This window comes from Mytilus trossulus, chromosome 11 (genome assembly GCF_036588685.1).
Source record: "Mytilus trossulus isolate FHL-02 chromosome 11, PNRI_Mtr1.1.1.hap1, whole genome shotgun sequence".
NCBI classification, from domain to species: domain Eukaryota; kingdom Metazoa; phylum Mollusca; class Bivalvia; order Mytilida; family Mytilidae; genus Mytilus; species Mytilus trossulus.
The window spans coordinates 70,647,445-70,665,235 of record NC_086383.1 but is presented as its reverse complement, the minus strand read 5'-3'; the positions used below and the strand labels follow the sequence as shown (position 1 = coordinate 70,665,235).

The 17,791-nt window shown below is 32.8% G+C and overlaps 1 protein-coding gene across 3 annotated transcripts in view; it reads left to right on the top strand.

Annotated features, from left to right (window-relative positions):
* The window catches only part of LOC134691515 (uncharacterized protein C2orf50 homolog), a 45,218-nt gene extending 42,899 nt beyond the window's left edge, over nucleotides 1–2,319 (top strand). Inside the window, exon 4 of one of the 3 annotated variants that reach the window (XM_063552074.1) lies at nucleotides 311–2,319. In XM_063552074.1, coding sequence (XP_063408144.1) covers nucleotides 311–502 — 192 coding nt within the window. In that variant the 3' untranslated portion in view covers nucleotides 503–2,319. The remainder of the gene's footprint in view (nucleotides 1–310) is intronic. The other 2 variants (XM_063552064.1, XM_063552073.1) reach the window with 2 other exon arrangements.
* The last annotated feature ends 15,472 nt before the right edge of the window (nucleotides 2,320–17,791 follow it).

Here is a 17,791-nt window from a genome sequence, read left to right as displayed (position 1 = left end):
CCATATGTTGTATAAGTTAGAGTTTCAGGTTTGAAATTTTGACTTTTGGAATTTTCGGTCCTCAATGCTTTTCAACTTTTTACTTGTTTGGCTTTTTAAGTGTTTTGATCTGAGCGTCACTGATGAGTCTTATTTAGACAAAACACACCTCTGGTGTATTAAAGTATAATCCTGATACCTTTGATTAATATTTGAATGTATATAATTTCTAAAGAATTATTCCACCATGTGAGATTTTTTTTCTTCACTTTTCCTTTAATAATTCTCGAGATATAAAATACTGATAGCAATATTTGTATTCTGTTTCCAGGGCAACCAGATAGAGAAAGATCCCTTACCAGAGAAAGCCAGTATATTCTCCTCAGACATGCCAAACACCAACTCAGGAAACTATGGGTCAAGGGTCAACACGGATGTAGGAAGACAGATGCAGAACCTAGAATACAAATTCTACGCCGAAAAACGAAGGCGGAAGTTAGGAAAAGAATTAGTATGCTACTAAAGCTAGACACTAGAGATACTACAGTTATTCGTTTTTGTATCATTTTAAATTTGTTTATTTTTGTTTAAAATCAGGGTTATTGAATTTAAAATTTGATTGTGCTGACCTGACCAGAGTATCGTTTGAATTTTTGTTCAAAAGGTAGAGTTATGTAATTGAATTGAAATATAAATTATACCTATATTCAGAGGTGGATTGACACTTTTTTTAAACTGTTATCATAGTTGCAAGTCAGTATACAAGGGTGATTATCTTGACATAGATTTTAAAAGGAAACTAACTCGTGTCTAAATATTCATGTTTTTCTTTAAAATGAAAATAATGAAATGTTTTTTATTCAAATTTTCGTAAAATACTTGTTGATCTATTTAGCTTCCTGGTTATTCTTGAAGTAATTTGAATATATTGTGGTTTAAACCTACAGGGAAAAATGATAACCTTCCATTCCAGATTAAAGGGAACTAACACCCTGCAGTATTTAATGAAATTGAAATTGAAATTGAATTATCCCCCTTAGTAAGTTCATACAGTGAAGTTATTAAAAAATCTACTTATATATTATTCTATCTGCTCTTTGTTTTATACAATATTAATTTTCTACAAAAGAAACATTGTCAGGTTTATAAATCTTGAAGTGCCAAGTGTTATAATGTATCATTTACAGAAACAACATGTTTTATATCTGATACGTTTGTATTCAAAATCCTAAGAATTTATTACACTTTTTGGTTGTAAAATTTACGAATTTGAAGCCATTGTTTGAAATTAGACCATTTTTTTTTATATATTTGTATCAGTTTGAACATTTGTCTATCAACATGTAAATGTGTGATTATCCCCTATCATATAACACAACAAAAGTTTTGATTCATATTAACTAACCATAAATTTTCATCCAATAATTGGCCGTTCCAGAATATAGAGCATCATGGGTTATTTCATTGTTCGTATCCAAAAGTGAAAACCACGTTACGTAATTGGTTGAATTTCCATTGTTTATAACGTTTCAAACCAATCAAAACACTTTGGTGAACGCTTTCGAAAGTATTACTCAGGATGCATTAGATTCTGAAACGGCCAATAGAGTATGTCTCCTTGTTTATCTATATTATGTACTTGCTGTCAATGCAGAACATAAAAAAGTTCTGCATATTAAAATTACTTTATTAAGATTCCGTCCCATAAAGTGTGTCTCTTTATATTTTGTCTTCGTCTTTGCAGAAAAAGTTCCGAATTAAAACGACTATATTAAGACTCTGTCCAATAGAGTATGTCTCTTTATTTATATATCATGTCCTTGTTGTCTAAATGTAAACTCTGCAGTATTTTCTATATTATACCAAAGTTATGAATAGTGCCTCTGTGTGAAACTAAAGCTTTATAGTAAAACAGCTTACACTACAAGAATTGCAGTATATACAAAGATGCATACCATTGTACCTTGCTTTACTTTTGTACTATGAAATTGGAAGTTTTCATCGGTACATTTATTTTGATATTTTCGTAGTAAGGTTGTTTGCAACACCATAACCATTTGCAATAATAAAAAAAAGTAATGATTTCGAATTTGAAATGCATGTAAAAAATACAAAAAACAAATAATTTAGAAGACATATTTGAATCTACCTTCATATTATTGTTATCAATATATTAAAACGTTTGCTAACATGTATGTGTGTACAGTAGTTTCAAACACTCTATGATAAAAGTTTCAAATTGTGCAGTAATATAAAAACGTTCTGTGATGATGATTTATACTGTTATAGTTTTTTATTATATTTGTTGTACAAGTTTCTGTCACTTATTAACTTTTACAAATATTTTAATATATTAAAGTCTTTTAATACATATACAGCTTGTTTTATTGTTTAACTAGAGGTTTTAAAAAATCATAAAGTACTGCACCTTACGATCAATGGTAATTTTTGAACCCATCTTCTGAAGTTCACCAACTATTATCATGATTCTAATTCATACAAGTGAGAGATTTAGCCATCTTTAAAACCAAGGCAAGAATGACAGTTGTTTTCCATTTATTAATTTAGTTAAATGTGTTCGAGCTTATGATTTTGCCATTTGTTTAGGGCCTTCCGTTTTGAATTTTCCTCTGAGTTCAGTATTGTTGTTATTTTACTCTTTGGTAAGTACATTCGGAAAATATTCATGGTCATTGGTGACACAGCAATTTCATTATGGTAACAAAAAACATAATAGCTCCCGTCTGGCGAATATACTAAATTTAGTCCTGGAATCTATGATGAGTTTATTATAATAGTTTTCAAGGGTATCATTATATAAATAAACCATAGCTGAGAGGGTGATAGAGCAGATTGGTACCCCGAGAAAACATTGTCAACCGCGGCGAAGCCAAGGTTGACAATGCTTTTTCAAGGGGTACCAATCTGCTCTATCACCCTCTCAGCTGTGTGTTATTTAATTTATTATACTGAACGTCCTACCATTTTTGTCTTTTACAGATTAATTGTACATCAAAAGGATTTTCTATGACGTCACGTACATAACAACGTTATGAGTATTAGAAATAAACAACAAGATGGTTTTTTATTTTTATTTTGACAGTTAAATAATAAAATTTGATCCAAAACGTAAAACTTAAGCATTGTATTCATCTACTTGATGTAAATTCGATCCATTGTCCTTTAAATTGTAGATTTTTGATTGGTTTAGACGAGAGGGTAACATTAAAAAAAATTGTCACCCTCTCAGCTATGTGATAGAGTAAAATGACACCCTCGTGTTAGCCAATCAAAATATGGCATTTTAACGTGAAGTATAATAATATAACTTAGTACGCCAGACGCACGTTGCGTCTACATATAAGACTAATCAGTGACGCTTATATCAAAATAGTTGTAAAGCCAAACAAATACAAATATTTTTTAAGGGACAACTTAAACTTAACCATCTGAAACCCTTGATGCAATAGTTTCCCTGTTGTAAAAACACAGCTTCAAACGTTACAAATAATACTCCCTCCAATAAAGTGTGTCTCTTTATATTATGTCCTTGTTGTTTCTACAGCAAAAGTCCTGAAGTGAATTGATTTTATTAAGATTCCGTCCCATAAAGTGTGTCTCTTTATATTATGTCATTGTTGTCTCTACAGCAAAGGTCCTGAAGTGAATTGATTTTATTAAGATTCCGTCCCATAAAGTGTGTCAATTTATATATTTTTATTATGTCCTTGTCTTTGCAGAAAAAGTTCTGTATTAAAACGACTACATTAAGATTCTGTCCAATAGAGTAAGTCTCTTATTTATATAGTATGTCCTTGTTGTCTAAATGTAAACTCTGCAGTATTTTCTATACTATACCAAAGTTATGAATAGTGCCTATGTGTGAAACTAAAGCATTATAGTAAAACAGCTTACACTAAAAGTATTGCAATATATACAAAGATGCATACCATTGTACCTTGCTTCACTTTTGTACTATGAAATTGGAAGTTTTCATCGGTACATTTATTTTGATATTTTCGTAGTAAGGTTGTTTGCAACACCATAACCATTTGCAATAATAAAAAAAAGTAATGATTTCGAATTTGAAATGCATGTAAAAAATACAAAAAACAAATAATTTAGAAGACATATTTGAATCTACCTTCATATTATTGTTATCAATATATTAAAACGTTTGCTAACATGTATGTGTGTACAGTAGTTTCAAACACTCTATGATAAAAGTTTCAAATTGTGCAGTTATATAAAAACGTTCTGTGATGATGATTTATACTGTTATAGTTTTTTATTATATTTGTTGTACAAGTTTCTGTCACTTATTAACTTTTACAAATATTTTAATATATTAAAATCTTTTTAATACATATACAGTTTGTTTTGTTGTTTAACTGTGGTTCTAAGAAATCATAGAGTACTGCACCGTACGATCAATGGTAATTTTCGAACTTATCTCCTGAAGTTCACCAACTATTATCATGATTCTAATTCATACAAGTGAGAGGTTTAGCTAGCTTTAAAACCAAGGCAAGAATGACAGTTGTTTTCCATTAGTTTAATGTGTTCGAGCTTATGATTTTGCCATTTGTTTAGGGTTTTCCGTTTTGAATTTTCCTCTGAATTCAGTATTGTTGTTATTTTACTCTTTGGTAAGTAGATGCGGAAAATATTCATGGTCATTGGTGACACAGCAATTTCATTATGGTAACAAAAAACATGATAGCTCCCGTCTGCCGTATATACTAAATTTTGTCCTGGAATCTATGATGAGTTTATTATAATAGTTGTCAAGGGTACCAGAATTATAACTTAGTACGCCAGACGCACGTTTCGTCTACATATAAGACTAATCAGTGACGCTCATATCAAAATAGTTGTAAAGCCAAACAAATACAAATATTTTTGAAGGGACAATTAAAACTTAACCATTTGAAACCCTTGATGCAATAGTTTCCCTGTTGTAAAAACACAGCCTCAAACGTTACAAATAATACTGTTCTAAAAGTAAAAACACAACCTCAAACGTTACAAATAATACTGTTCTAAAAGTAAAAACACAACCTTAAACGTTACAAATAATACAGTTCAAAAGGAGGCTGATCTGACAATTTAAAAGAAAAATACACGCACAAAGCTTTTAAAAAGTGTCTAAGATCTGCAAAATTTCGACACCACGTGAACATTTCAAAAGATTTACAGAAATGTTTTTTTTTACAAATACGAAATATAACTTCAATTATTTTGATCACACCATATGAAAAACACCCATTTGAGATAAACGTGTTATTGATGGCCATGACTATTTTCCTCATGTACAAAGTCAGGAAAATGGGCATTGTTATATCATAGTCCGTTTCTGTGTGTGTTACATTTTAATGTCGTGTCGTAGTTCTCCTCTTATATTTAATGCGTTATCTTCAGTTTAAGTTTGTAACCAGGATTTGTTTTTTTTCTCTCAATCGATTTATGAATTTTAAACAGCGGTATACTACTGTTGCCTTTATTTATTCAGAAGAGCTTATAATTCGTTAAGGTGGTACCTAACACTACTATGTAAAATCAGCTAAAGTTTTAATTACGTTGTGTTGTTAAGGAAATATTAAGATTCTCAATGATCAAAATTAGTGTTTGTAAAACTACTATATAACCAGTGTAATTTTCTGATAAAATTGTTGGTTCAATGTTTTGAAATTTTTCTATTTTTGTCAAATTGTCAAAGTAAATACTTTGTTAAAATTTTATGAAAATTATATGAGCCAAATTAATTTTAGTGAAGGTGTTGGGTACCACTTTAAATTGATGGGATTTTTAACGACATTGACTGCCTGTACAGACTTCGTACGGTCGGGTCTTTACACTAACTAAAGATGTATTTCAAGTATAACATCGATATTTTCTGCCCAACATCATAAATAAACACCTTCAACTAAAATTTATCTAATTGTGAAATCAATGTATGGTTGATTGTAAAGTTTAATATCGTAATCAGACTGAATTTAAATGAATTTTATTCCCCTTTAAAAGTGTCCTGTACCAAGTCAGGAAGATGGCCATTGTTATAATATTGTTCGTTTCTGTGTGTGTGTTGCATTTTAACGTTGAGTCGTTTCTGTTTTCTCTTATTTTTGAGATAAGACGTGGCACGGTACTTGTCTATCCCATATTCATGTATTTGGTTTTGATGTTATATTTGTTATTCTCGTGGTGTATTGTCTGTTGCTTGGTCCGTTTCTGTGTGCTGTTGCGTTTCGGTGTTGTGTCGTTGTTCTCCTCTTATATTTAATGCGTTTCCCTCGGTTTTGGTTTGTTGCCCCGATTTTGTTTTTTGTCCATGGATTTATGAGTTTTGAACAGCGGTATACTACTGTTGCCTTTATTTACAGCTATCATTGACCTATTGCTTTGCTCTTAGTATTTACGATAAACTAATTATTAACCACACATATCCTAGTTGTACACACCACACATATTTATGACAATTTTACGTCACTTAGACTTTAAACTAATATGTATAGATAGAGCGATCAATGTCATTTATATTGTGAGATCTTAAAGTGAAAATGTTGAACATGCTGAATTATGAATTTTATTTGTTATCTCGTGTTTAAGTTAGGATGGGTAATATGTAGTGATATTTTTCCTGCCTACTAGATTTTAAAACGGCTGTTTCACAGGCTATAGAACTTGCTGAATAATGCATTTTAATTGTTTTCCCGTGTGTAAGTGAAGTGATATTTTACCAGCTAACTAGATTTTGAAATGGCTGTTTCACCGTCTATAGAAAAGGCCCAGAATATGGCCTTGTGTCAGTTCTGTGAAGAATCTACTATTAAGTGGAAATGTATACATTGTGGTTTGTTTTTGTGTCAGTTTTGTTGTTCAAAGATTCATAGCAAAATTAAAGCCTCTCAAGAACATACAATTATAAACTTGAAAGACTGTGGAACTAAAGAGGCGACGGCAATTATCCAAAAAGTGGATCTTGAAAATATGCCATGCACAATCCACACTGAAAGAAAATGTTGGGTCTACTGTAATGACTGCAGCAATCCTATTTGTTCGGAATGCTTAACAAAGTCCCATAAAAAGCACGAATACAACAAACTTCATGAAGTTCTATATGACAGTTCTTGTCCATTCGTTTTTGATGCGTTTTGTTTTGTTTTTTGATTTTACCATGTGATTATGGACTTTCCAAATTGATTTTCCTCTGAGTTCAGTATTTTTGTGATTTTACTTTTTGACACCATGATTTCGAATATTCATGCTATGAAAGATAGATTAGAAACAGAAATTCAATTATATAAGAAGGAAAAAGAAAATCTTGAACAACTCCTTTCAGATGGAGATGGAAACTTTGAAGCGACAAAGATACAAATTCTTGAAGCAAAAAAGGAAATTAAGAAAATAATATCTGCATATGCTAGTGATCTGCTAGAAAAATTAGAGGTAGAATGGAAACCGGTGGAAAACAAAATCAAAAGACAACTTTCGACTATTATAAAGAATAAAAATTAATTAGAATCGAGGAAAAGGCTTCTGGATAAAACACTCCGATATCATCAAACTTCCGATATTTTTAGTGTAGGTCAAACACTAGACAACACACTGCCAACAAAACCTTTGGGATCAATACAACACAGAAAGACAAAATTTATTCGTGGAAAAGTATGGGAATTTGAGAGTGAAGTATCAACTACATTTGATCAGATTTACACTGTTCCATCTTTAGAACTAATTAGTAGTTACGAAACTGATATATCAATTGTGACAAAGATACATTGTGACTATAATAATGAATTAGTGATAGCTAGTTGGTTTGATGAAAAATTGCAAACAGTGATGTTTGATCACAATAATATATGTGTAGAGAACGAAGTAAAAACTAGGATTTATGATATGACACGACTACAGAATGGAGACATAATTCTAACATCAAGAAATCACAATCTCAGACAGTATACAACAAATGGACAAGGAAAATCTTTTATGTCGTTCTCTCCTTTTAAAACATTAGGCGTTCATGTAAGCACAAATGATCAAATACTAGTAGGACTGGTTGAATCGCATGGTTTTACAAGACCTACACGATACAGCGTAAGAAGGGTTGTGGTTATGAATCAAGACGGATGAGTATGACGCATACAGTCATAGACTTTTTTCATGGCCGAGACGGATAACAACTAATAATGACAACATATATGTTGTTAATATTACAAATAAACAATTAAAGGGAAGGGTTGTAGTGTTAGACTATGAGGGTGAAATTCAATGGACCTACGCTGGTTGCAATAGTAAAAATGTCAATAAGTCTAAATTTACGCCCCAAGACATAGCTGTTTCACCAAATGGCAGGATAGTGGTCTCTGACAGAGACAGTAATGCTTTACATGTTTTAAGTCCGAATGGAAGGATTATAGAATATGTAGACCTGAAGACATTTGGCATAGATATACATTTCAGTGTTTGTATTAATCAAAACGATCATTTGTGGCTTGGCTGTAATACAATAACAGATGAAAATAAGGCCAAGGTTTTTCATCTGCAATTAATATAAGGCGTTCAACATGTTTAAGAAATAACATTCCAATGTAATTCTATGTAAAATCAAAATTGGTTGATAAAGGTCTATCCCGTGGTGTTATCTTAGTTTAAGATAAATCATGTAACAACATGTCATTTTTTATTCATGGTTAAAACAACATATATCAGAATCGAATGGTTGGTAAAGACCATATACCTCGATAAAAAAAAGGGGGGGTATGTTTTTTTTCGAATCAAAGATTCTGATTCCCAATTTTTTTAAAAGAGGGGCGAAAGATACCAGAGTGGCAGTTAAACTCATTTATCGAAAATAAACTGACAATGCCTTGGCTTAAAAAGAAAAATACAAACAGACACATAATGGCACAAAAGACACAACATAGAAAACTATCGACTCAGCAACAAGAACCCCACAAAAAACTGTTGGTCATCTCAGGTGCTCTGGAAGGGTAAATATATCTGACTCCAAATGCTACACCCGTCGTGTTGCTCATGTAATTACAAACCCTGAATATTGTAAAATTCGGTAGGTCACATTCGTTAAAATGGAACGGGAAAACGCCTTTCTGCGATTTGCGAAATTAAATAATTTAATTCTATAGTAGTACGCAAAATGAATAACCCTTCTGGATCATGCAGTGAGTTTTGGGGCAACTGTTTGTGTTTTCTTTGTTCTTGCTATGGTGGATATATACAAGCTTTGACATATTGTGTTACTGTTATAAGGTACTAGTTATCCTGGTTCCCGGGACTACGTTCCAGGTATTAGCTATTAACATACTCTCTCACGAGTATATATATGTAACATACTTAATATTGCGATCGTGAACCAGTCTAGGTACTAGTATTACCTCAGTTATAGTTCTACCCGGTACAGTACGTTAAACAGATGTATCAGGATATATTGCACTATGTACGTCTACTGATAGGATAGAAAATGTTATATACTAGTATTGTGAAAACAACAAGTTGAATTATGAGAGAGGCGAAAGATTCAAGAAGGAATTTCCAACTCATAAGTCGAAAATACACCGACAACATCATTTCTTAAACAGACAAACAACAATACATAAAACACAACATAGAAAACTAAAGACCGCACAACACCAACACAACGAAAAACTGGAGGTGATAACAGGTGCTCCGGAAGGGTAGACAGATCCTGCTCAAAGTGTTGCACCCGTCATGTTGCTCATGATGATTGAGTTAGGCTCTTGATATTGCTCACAAATTAATCATTCGACATAAATAAAGGCAACATTAGTATACCACTGTTCGAAATTCACAAATCGATTGAGAAAAAAAACTCGATCCGTGTTACAGACTAAAACTGAGGGAAACATATCAAATATAAGAGTAGAACTATGACACAACAAGACAATAACAATCAAAACCAACGAGTAAACAACGACTCACATAATCAAAGGAAATTTATATCAACAGTCATAATTAATAAATAAGAAACAACACGAACTCCACTAAAAACCGGGAGTGAAATCAGGTGCTCCGGAAGGGTAAGCATTTCCTGCACCGTATACGGCACCCGTCGTTTTATATGACACCTGTAGAGGATAGTTACCTCTACACAGCATTAAAATGTAACACACACAGAAACGAACTATAATATATAACAATGGCCATTTTTCTGACTTGGTCAGGAAATGTTAAGAAAAATGGTGGGTTAAATTTGGTTTTGTGGCTAGCCAAACTTCCCGCTTTTATGGCAATGTCAAATATAAAATTAAAATGACAACATTACATGACAGGAATACAATACAAATAAATGGGAAAACATATAGGACAGAGAAACACACGAGTAATAGCTAACAAAAGGTACCATGTTTTAAATTTAATACGCCAGACGCGCGATCCGTCCACACGAGACTAACCAGTGAGGCTCAGTTTTATAAAGTTCAAAAGTCAAAACAATTACAATGTTGTTCTTGTACAACATTCGGAAAACAATAAGTTGATGAGCAGTGGATGTGAAACACGATATAGCATATTTACATGAAGCTTTATGATTGTTGTTTAGTTAGCTGGATGGCGGTTAAACCTCTAGTGGCAATCAAAATACGAATTAAGTACGAGAACATGATAATCTGATATGACCAGACCCTGATATGTACAAGACCAAAAAAAAAAAAACCCACCAAAAACTGGGAATTATCTCAGGTGCTTCGGAAGGGTAAGCAGTCCTGCTCCACATGTGGCACCCGTGAAAAGAGTATTATATGTTATTCAGGTCTCAGACAGGGTATATACTGTGACATTCCCGGCTTAGAGTTTATATCCCATGAGCCGAAGGCGAAGGTGATATAAGCCCTAAGCCGGGAATGTCACAGTATATACCCTTTTTGAGACCTGAATTACACATATATTACGGATTACCCTTGACTTAATGTCATTTTCCAGTGCAGGTATTTGTTGACAACAAATATTTAAGTTGAGAAACCCAACCTGATATGTTTGGCATAGGTGAAGGATTTTCTAATTTGTTGTGAAATTAATTTTATCGTGTATGTAATGATTTATAATAACACTTTTAACATTCAATTTAAGTATTAAAAGTGTTAATTGCGTGATTTTGTATCAAAAATGTATTTTTGACTGAAGCACGTCATCATTTTCCCTCTGTGAGCCTCTGACATTCTGATAGCGTTTGACTACATCACATAGTAACCGGTTTTATGATGACGTTTTTGAGGTTCCAATTGGGGATAAAAACGTCGTATATACCCCGGCAGTTTCCTGAATATATACTGACATCTCTGTGTTGTTATCCAATCACAAACCTCGACATATTTGTAATCCGTAATATAAAGTAGTATACCAGTGTTTAAAAAAGATATGAAAACTCAAAAGTCGATGACAAACAGGAAATGACAAAAAGAGAAAATCGACAATAAGACAAACAACAGTCTACAAAAGCTTCTTAGAACATTCATGACCGAGCTAACTATGAACACATTAAAACATTGGTGTGATCACAGGTACTCCGGAATGTAAACCGATCTACTTCACATGGCACACCCGTCATGATCTTACGTATCGCTAATCTCAAGTTAACTTAGATATATTGTTACAAGTATTTACCGAAATGTAAATTGGAAATGACATCATCGGATTGTTTACAGAGCGACAGAAGCACGTTATATTAGTATTACGAATCTCAAATTAACTATCCCCTACTGATTTCATATAAACTATCATATTCTGATTTCATATAAACTATCATATTCTGATCTCATATAAACTATCCTCTACTGATCTCATATAATCTATCCTTTACTCATCTCGTAATCTATCATCTACTGATCTCATAATCTATCATCTACTGATCTTATATAATCTATCCTCTACTGATCCAATATAAACTATCCTCTACTGATCTCATATTAACTATTATCTACTTATCTCATATAACCTATCCTCTACTGATCTCATATAATCTATCCTCTACTCATCTCATAATCTATCCTCTACTTATCTCATAAAAACTACCCTCTACTGATCTCGTATAAACAATCCTCTACTGATCGCATAAAACTATCCTCTACTGATCTCATAAAAACTATCCTCTACTTATCTCATATATACTGATCTCATATAAAAGAGGGACAGTTAAACTCATAAATCGAAAACAAACTTACAACGCCATGGCTAAAAAATGAAAAAGACAAACAGACAAACAATAGTACACATGACACAACATAGAAAACTAAAAACTAAGCAACATGAACCCCACTTAAAATTGGAGTGATCCCAGGTGTTCCGGGAGGGTAAGCAGAACCTGCTCCACATGTGACACACGTCGTGTTGCTCATGTTATAACAAATCCGGTAAATAGAATAATTCGGTAGATCACATTTATGAAAGTGAAGGGATTGTAGTTACGACGTAAGGAACATACCCGATATCATCTGTTAAACGGGTATTCGATAACGGTCAACCAACTCGTGATGGCGTCTTTAAAATTTATGAAGGGATGATTTCAACCTCACCGATTGGAACTCTAGGTTCAATAGCTTCCATGTGAGCAGCAACCCTCTATCAAGAAAATCATGATAGGAAAAACAAGCACGGGAATATCGTATCAATTTTTTGGGAGATATATACCCAGCAGCTATATAAACTATCCTCTACTGATCTCATACTAACTAAAATACAACTATTTTATACCTCTGGAGTTGAAGAACTTTTACGTTGTATTTGGAATTGGTAAACATATGTTCGCCTTGTCATAGGTGACCTTTCCTGAAATTTCTGTTGACAAATTTGGACAGTATTAAAATCAAATTCAGGTTTCAACTCACTCAGGTGGAGCTTAACTTGAAGTGAATTGCTTACTAATTTTATGATCATAATGCTTTTAAAAAATCTGTTTCATATGGTAAAAGCGTAGTTTTTTCTAGTGTTATTTTCATCAATTAACAAATGAAAAAAATGGATAGGTTGCAGTTTACACACGAATCATATCACACAATTTTCAATGTACATCGAAGGAAATAAATCGATTCCCTTAGCATTATGCATATTCTGTCAAATAGTTCTGCATATACATTTCGTAATAGGGCTGTCTAAAGACAATAGCGTAAATACTGTTTGTTATTTCATGTGCATGTCTTTCAAGAAACCATTTCAAAATCTTGACAATACTACATTGTTTTCCCAAACAGATACTAGTTGTTTAGGTTTAAAACCCCTATTGCTATGATAGTAGTAAACATGACGTTTACTGGTCTGTGCGTCCGTCCATACGTCTGAGATTACACCCGTCTGCTAAAAACAAACGAAGCTTTGTGAACTCTTTAATAACAACACTAAGATAAATACAGGCGCATAGAAAGTTTAGGTAGTTAATACATAGACGCAACAGTAGTATACCGCTGTTCGAAAGTCATAAATCGGTTTAGAGAAAACAAATCCGGGTTACAAACTAAAACCGCGGGAAACACATCAAATATAAGAGGAAAAGAACGAAACAACAGAAACGCTAAAGGCCACCAAAAATCAAACTACAATGTATCACACACAGAAACGAACTATAAGATAACAACTGCCATTTTCTTGACTTGTACAGGTCATTTTAAGAAAAAATGGTGGGTTGAACCTGGTGTTGTGTACAATCGAGCACACTTGTCTAAAACAAGAAGATCAAAGAAGCCAATTCAATTAATTTCACATTCAGATATATAGAGGATGATCTTCCCATTAACAATCTTAACTTTTCTGATACGGTTCCATTTATATTCGAAATTAAAGAAGCAACAGACACAGCTTCCTCTGCCTCACTTGTAGATTTATAACTCAATATGTAAAACATCACTAGTGTCCTGGTCAAAGTAGATGAACTAGGGGCATGTGAAAGAACAATTCATTCTTTTTCTAAAATAGTTCTTCGGAAGATCCCAAGACCTTGTTGATAAATATTTCGTATTCTAACATGACGTCCTTCCATCGCTTTGAGTACACACCCGTGGTAAAATTTGAATATATTGCATTGGCTGTTCCGATCGTACTCCCACGTTATATGTTTTTTTATGAATGAAGTACCCGACGTCATAGAATGATGACGTTATAATTTAAGCATTTTACGGGAAAATACACGCTTTTGATACCGAAAATCATCACAACAAAGAAACGTAAACAAACAATACTGAAATGTGGCATAAGCCCTTTCTTTATATACATAGAAGACATATAAGTAAGTTATCATTAAAATGCATCCAAATCTATCTAACTAAGTTTTGTGAATGGTTTGAGCATGTCACTTAATCGTATGATCCGTTCTTTTACGCCAATCTAAAAGTGCGTTAATTTATGAGAACGGCAAATAATGGCCTCCACCTAGAGCGTTCCGATCCCAAAAAATTGCCGTATTTGTCCTATTAGAATCGAAATAATTCATGGGGGCTTGAATATATCTAGATTTTACCACGGGTTGTCCCTTTATGCCGATATTTTACCCCTCGCTATCGCTCAGGGTAAAATATTTGTCATAAAGGGACAACCCGTGGTAAAATCACGATATATTCAAGCCCCCATGAATTATTTCTTAATTAACTTCACAAATAACACACGATGGTCTCGAAGAGTGACATTTATGAACGGACGTTAATTTCGAACTTTAATAATTTGTTATAAAGTATTCTTTAATTGTCTTTGTGAAATTTACTTGTTAATTGTTTAGTAATTTTTGGGGAATATCTATTTGACGTGGCTCGGTACTTATACATACCGTCATTGTGTGATTATGCCATGATAAATTTTTGTATTCTTATCTTTTATTTTTGTTAATGACCTTTGTTTGATGCCTTTTTGTGTTTTTGTGTTTTGTGACACTACACATTTTCGTTAAATGTCTTTAGGTGTAATACCACCAGATCATAGTACGTAAAAACAAAAATTCCCTTAAATTTGACTGTTGTAAGTAAGTAATCCGACATTTTATTGCAGTAACACATTTCTGTGTCATAAACATATATCTTTGGTATTTCAAAACATCATTATTTTTTTTATTTGTGGTTACTATAGAATATTTTGGAAAATTGAGGTTACATGGTCACTAACAAAGCTTGTACACAGATAAAAAAAGAGGTAAACATTTCACAAGTTAACTTCCAGTAATGTGCAATGAAATGTTATGTGATTTTTTTCTTTATTACTGGACAGGATAAAACTTTACTCATGCCAAGCATTTCTTTATTTTAAACAAAAATGAATTCTGCACAATTTTTGGAAAAGTGCAAATTAAACAAAGACTACTAGGGGAAAATCAATGGTGGTATAACACCAGAATACGTTTTTGATACGCCACGGGTTCGTTTTATACGTTCACGGAGCGCTGAAATTACGCCAGACGTATGTTTTAAACACGCCCCGCATACGTCCAAGTAAAAGCTCAAGTAAATGTCGAACGATTTTGAAGCGTATACAACGTGCCCTAACCGTGTCTCAAACGTATCTGTAGCGTTTTGCAACGCGCTTGTAACGTATAAATTACGTGCGTGTAACGAACAGGTATACGCTTGACAAACGCTACAACTAGATGAACATTTTAACGCTGAATACAAATTTTATAGCATTGACCAAGCGTATATCTCTACATGAAATGCACACTTCGCAGAAAAAACGTCCATGGTACGTGAATATGTGCTTTCGGCGTGTCTAGGACGTCTAATTATGGGGTGTTTGAACCACTAGTATTTCATGATACACTTGGTCTTGTCAAGTCACGGATATATGCTACTTTAAATATCAGAGCATGTTTCGTTGAACGTCAGAATACGTTTTTGATATGCCACGGGCGCTGAAACTACACCAGGCGTATGTTACAAATACGTCCCGCATACATTAAAGTGACTTTCATTTGCAAAGTAATTTATCACAATGCTTAATAAAACTGAGAGACAAATATTATAATTTGACGACCATATATTAATACATAATCATTTTATTTTAAGCAACAGCTAGACCACAGTCATAAGTAAGTTTAAAAAAACCTCAACAAATACGATTATGTATGATTACAGATAGTTATCAAAAGTACCAGGATTATAATTTTATACGCCAGACGCGCGTTTCGTCTACATAAGACTCATCAGTGACGCTCAGATCAAAATAGTTAAAAAGCCAAATAAATACAAAGTTGTAGAGCATTGAGGATCCAAAATTCCCAAAAATTGTGCCAAATACAGAAACACATTATAATTAGATAAAACAGACATATCTGTAGTAAACTGATAATTTTCTGATTTCCAAACATTTGTTACTTTTCATATTGATACTGATGTACGACTTCAATCTAGAATATATGACAAACTTTATCATAAGATTCTTCAAAATGCAAAGTTCTAATTTTTCATCACTGTCATATCTTCTGTCGCACCGTATTGTCAATGTAATCGAATCTTATGCGACTGTCAAACAAGTGAGAGGTTTAACTAGCTATAAAACCAGATTTAATCCACCATTTTCTACATTGGAAGATGCCTGTACCATATCAGGTATATGACAGTTGTAACCCATTTGAGCTTTTGATTTTGCCATCTTATTAGTATTTTTCCGTTTTGAATTTCCCTCGGTGTATTTTGGTAATTTTACTTTTAACTACTTTCTATATTGATACTGATAAACAACTTCAAACTAGAATCTATGACAAACGTGATCATAAGTTTTTCAAAGAGCAAAGTTCTAATTTTTCATCAATGTCATATGTTCTGTCCCAACGTATTATCGTTATAAGATGTGTGCTCCTTTCACAAAAACTGCTCTAACAGAGTTATGAGAAGGAATAACTTGAATCGACACTTCAAATATTTTGAATTTAATAATATCTCAAATTACTAGATGAATACATTGTGTCTGTGTCTCAACTGACTGGCGACATTACTTCGCGGTTGCAGATATTGAACTAGTTTGAATCTCAGTCTATTTCTGTAATTTATTCTTACATACTTTTGATTTTTTAACCCTGTATGCTTACATTGCCTCTGTAAATTTTTAAAACTGTGTGTATGCACATTGAACGACAAATTTATGTGACGTATAAAAATGTTCTGACGTCAGACACTCAAATCAATGAATGAGTTCGTAGATAGAAGATGTTTTTGTGTTCTGTTAAATTGTCCCTTTTAAAATTGTTATACGATGATGACTGATGTACCCATATTTTGACTATTTTAATAATTGTGACTGTTTATTTAACGCATCATGTAAATATAACGGAATTTGATGAGACTGTTATTAAAGTGAGAGGGTTAGCGCTATAGAACCAGGGTTAATCCAACATTTTCTACATTTGAAAATGTCTGTACCAAGTCAGGAATATGACAGTTCTTGTCCATTCGTTTTTGATGCGTTTTGTTATTTGATTTTGCTATGTGATTATGGACTTTCCGCATTGATTTTCCTCTGAGTTCAGTATTTTTGTGATTTTAATGATATTTAAATACAGGTATATGTCGGATTCTAAATGGAAACATATAGTATGAGTTTGGATTCGCATTTCAGGGATAAAATGAAACGTTTACCTTTTCGGAGCACAAGGTGTCGCTAATTCTAGTGTTCGTACGATTAACTTAGTTATAGTAATTATTGTCATATCTTATTACCTATGTTATTTCAACTGATCAGGCGGAGCTTACGTTTTAATTTACATGAGGACAGACTATTTGAAAATGTGTGTGATTACGATGTTTGCCGTTATAATTATTACTGATTCTAATCACCTATCAGTGACCTCAAATAAATTTACAAAAGAATG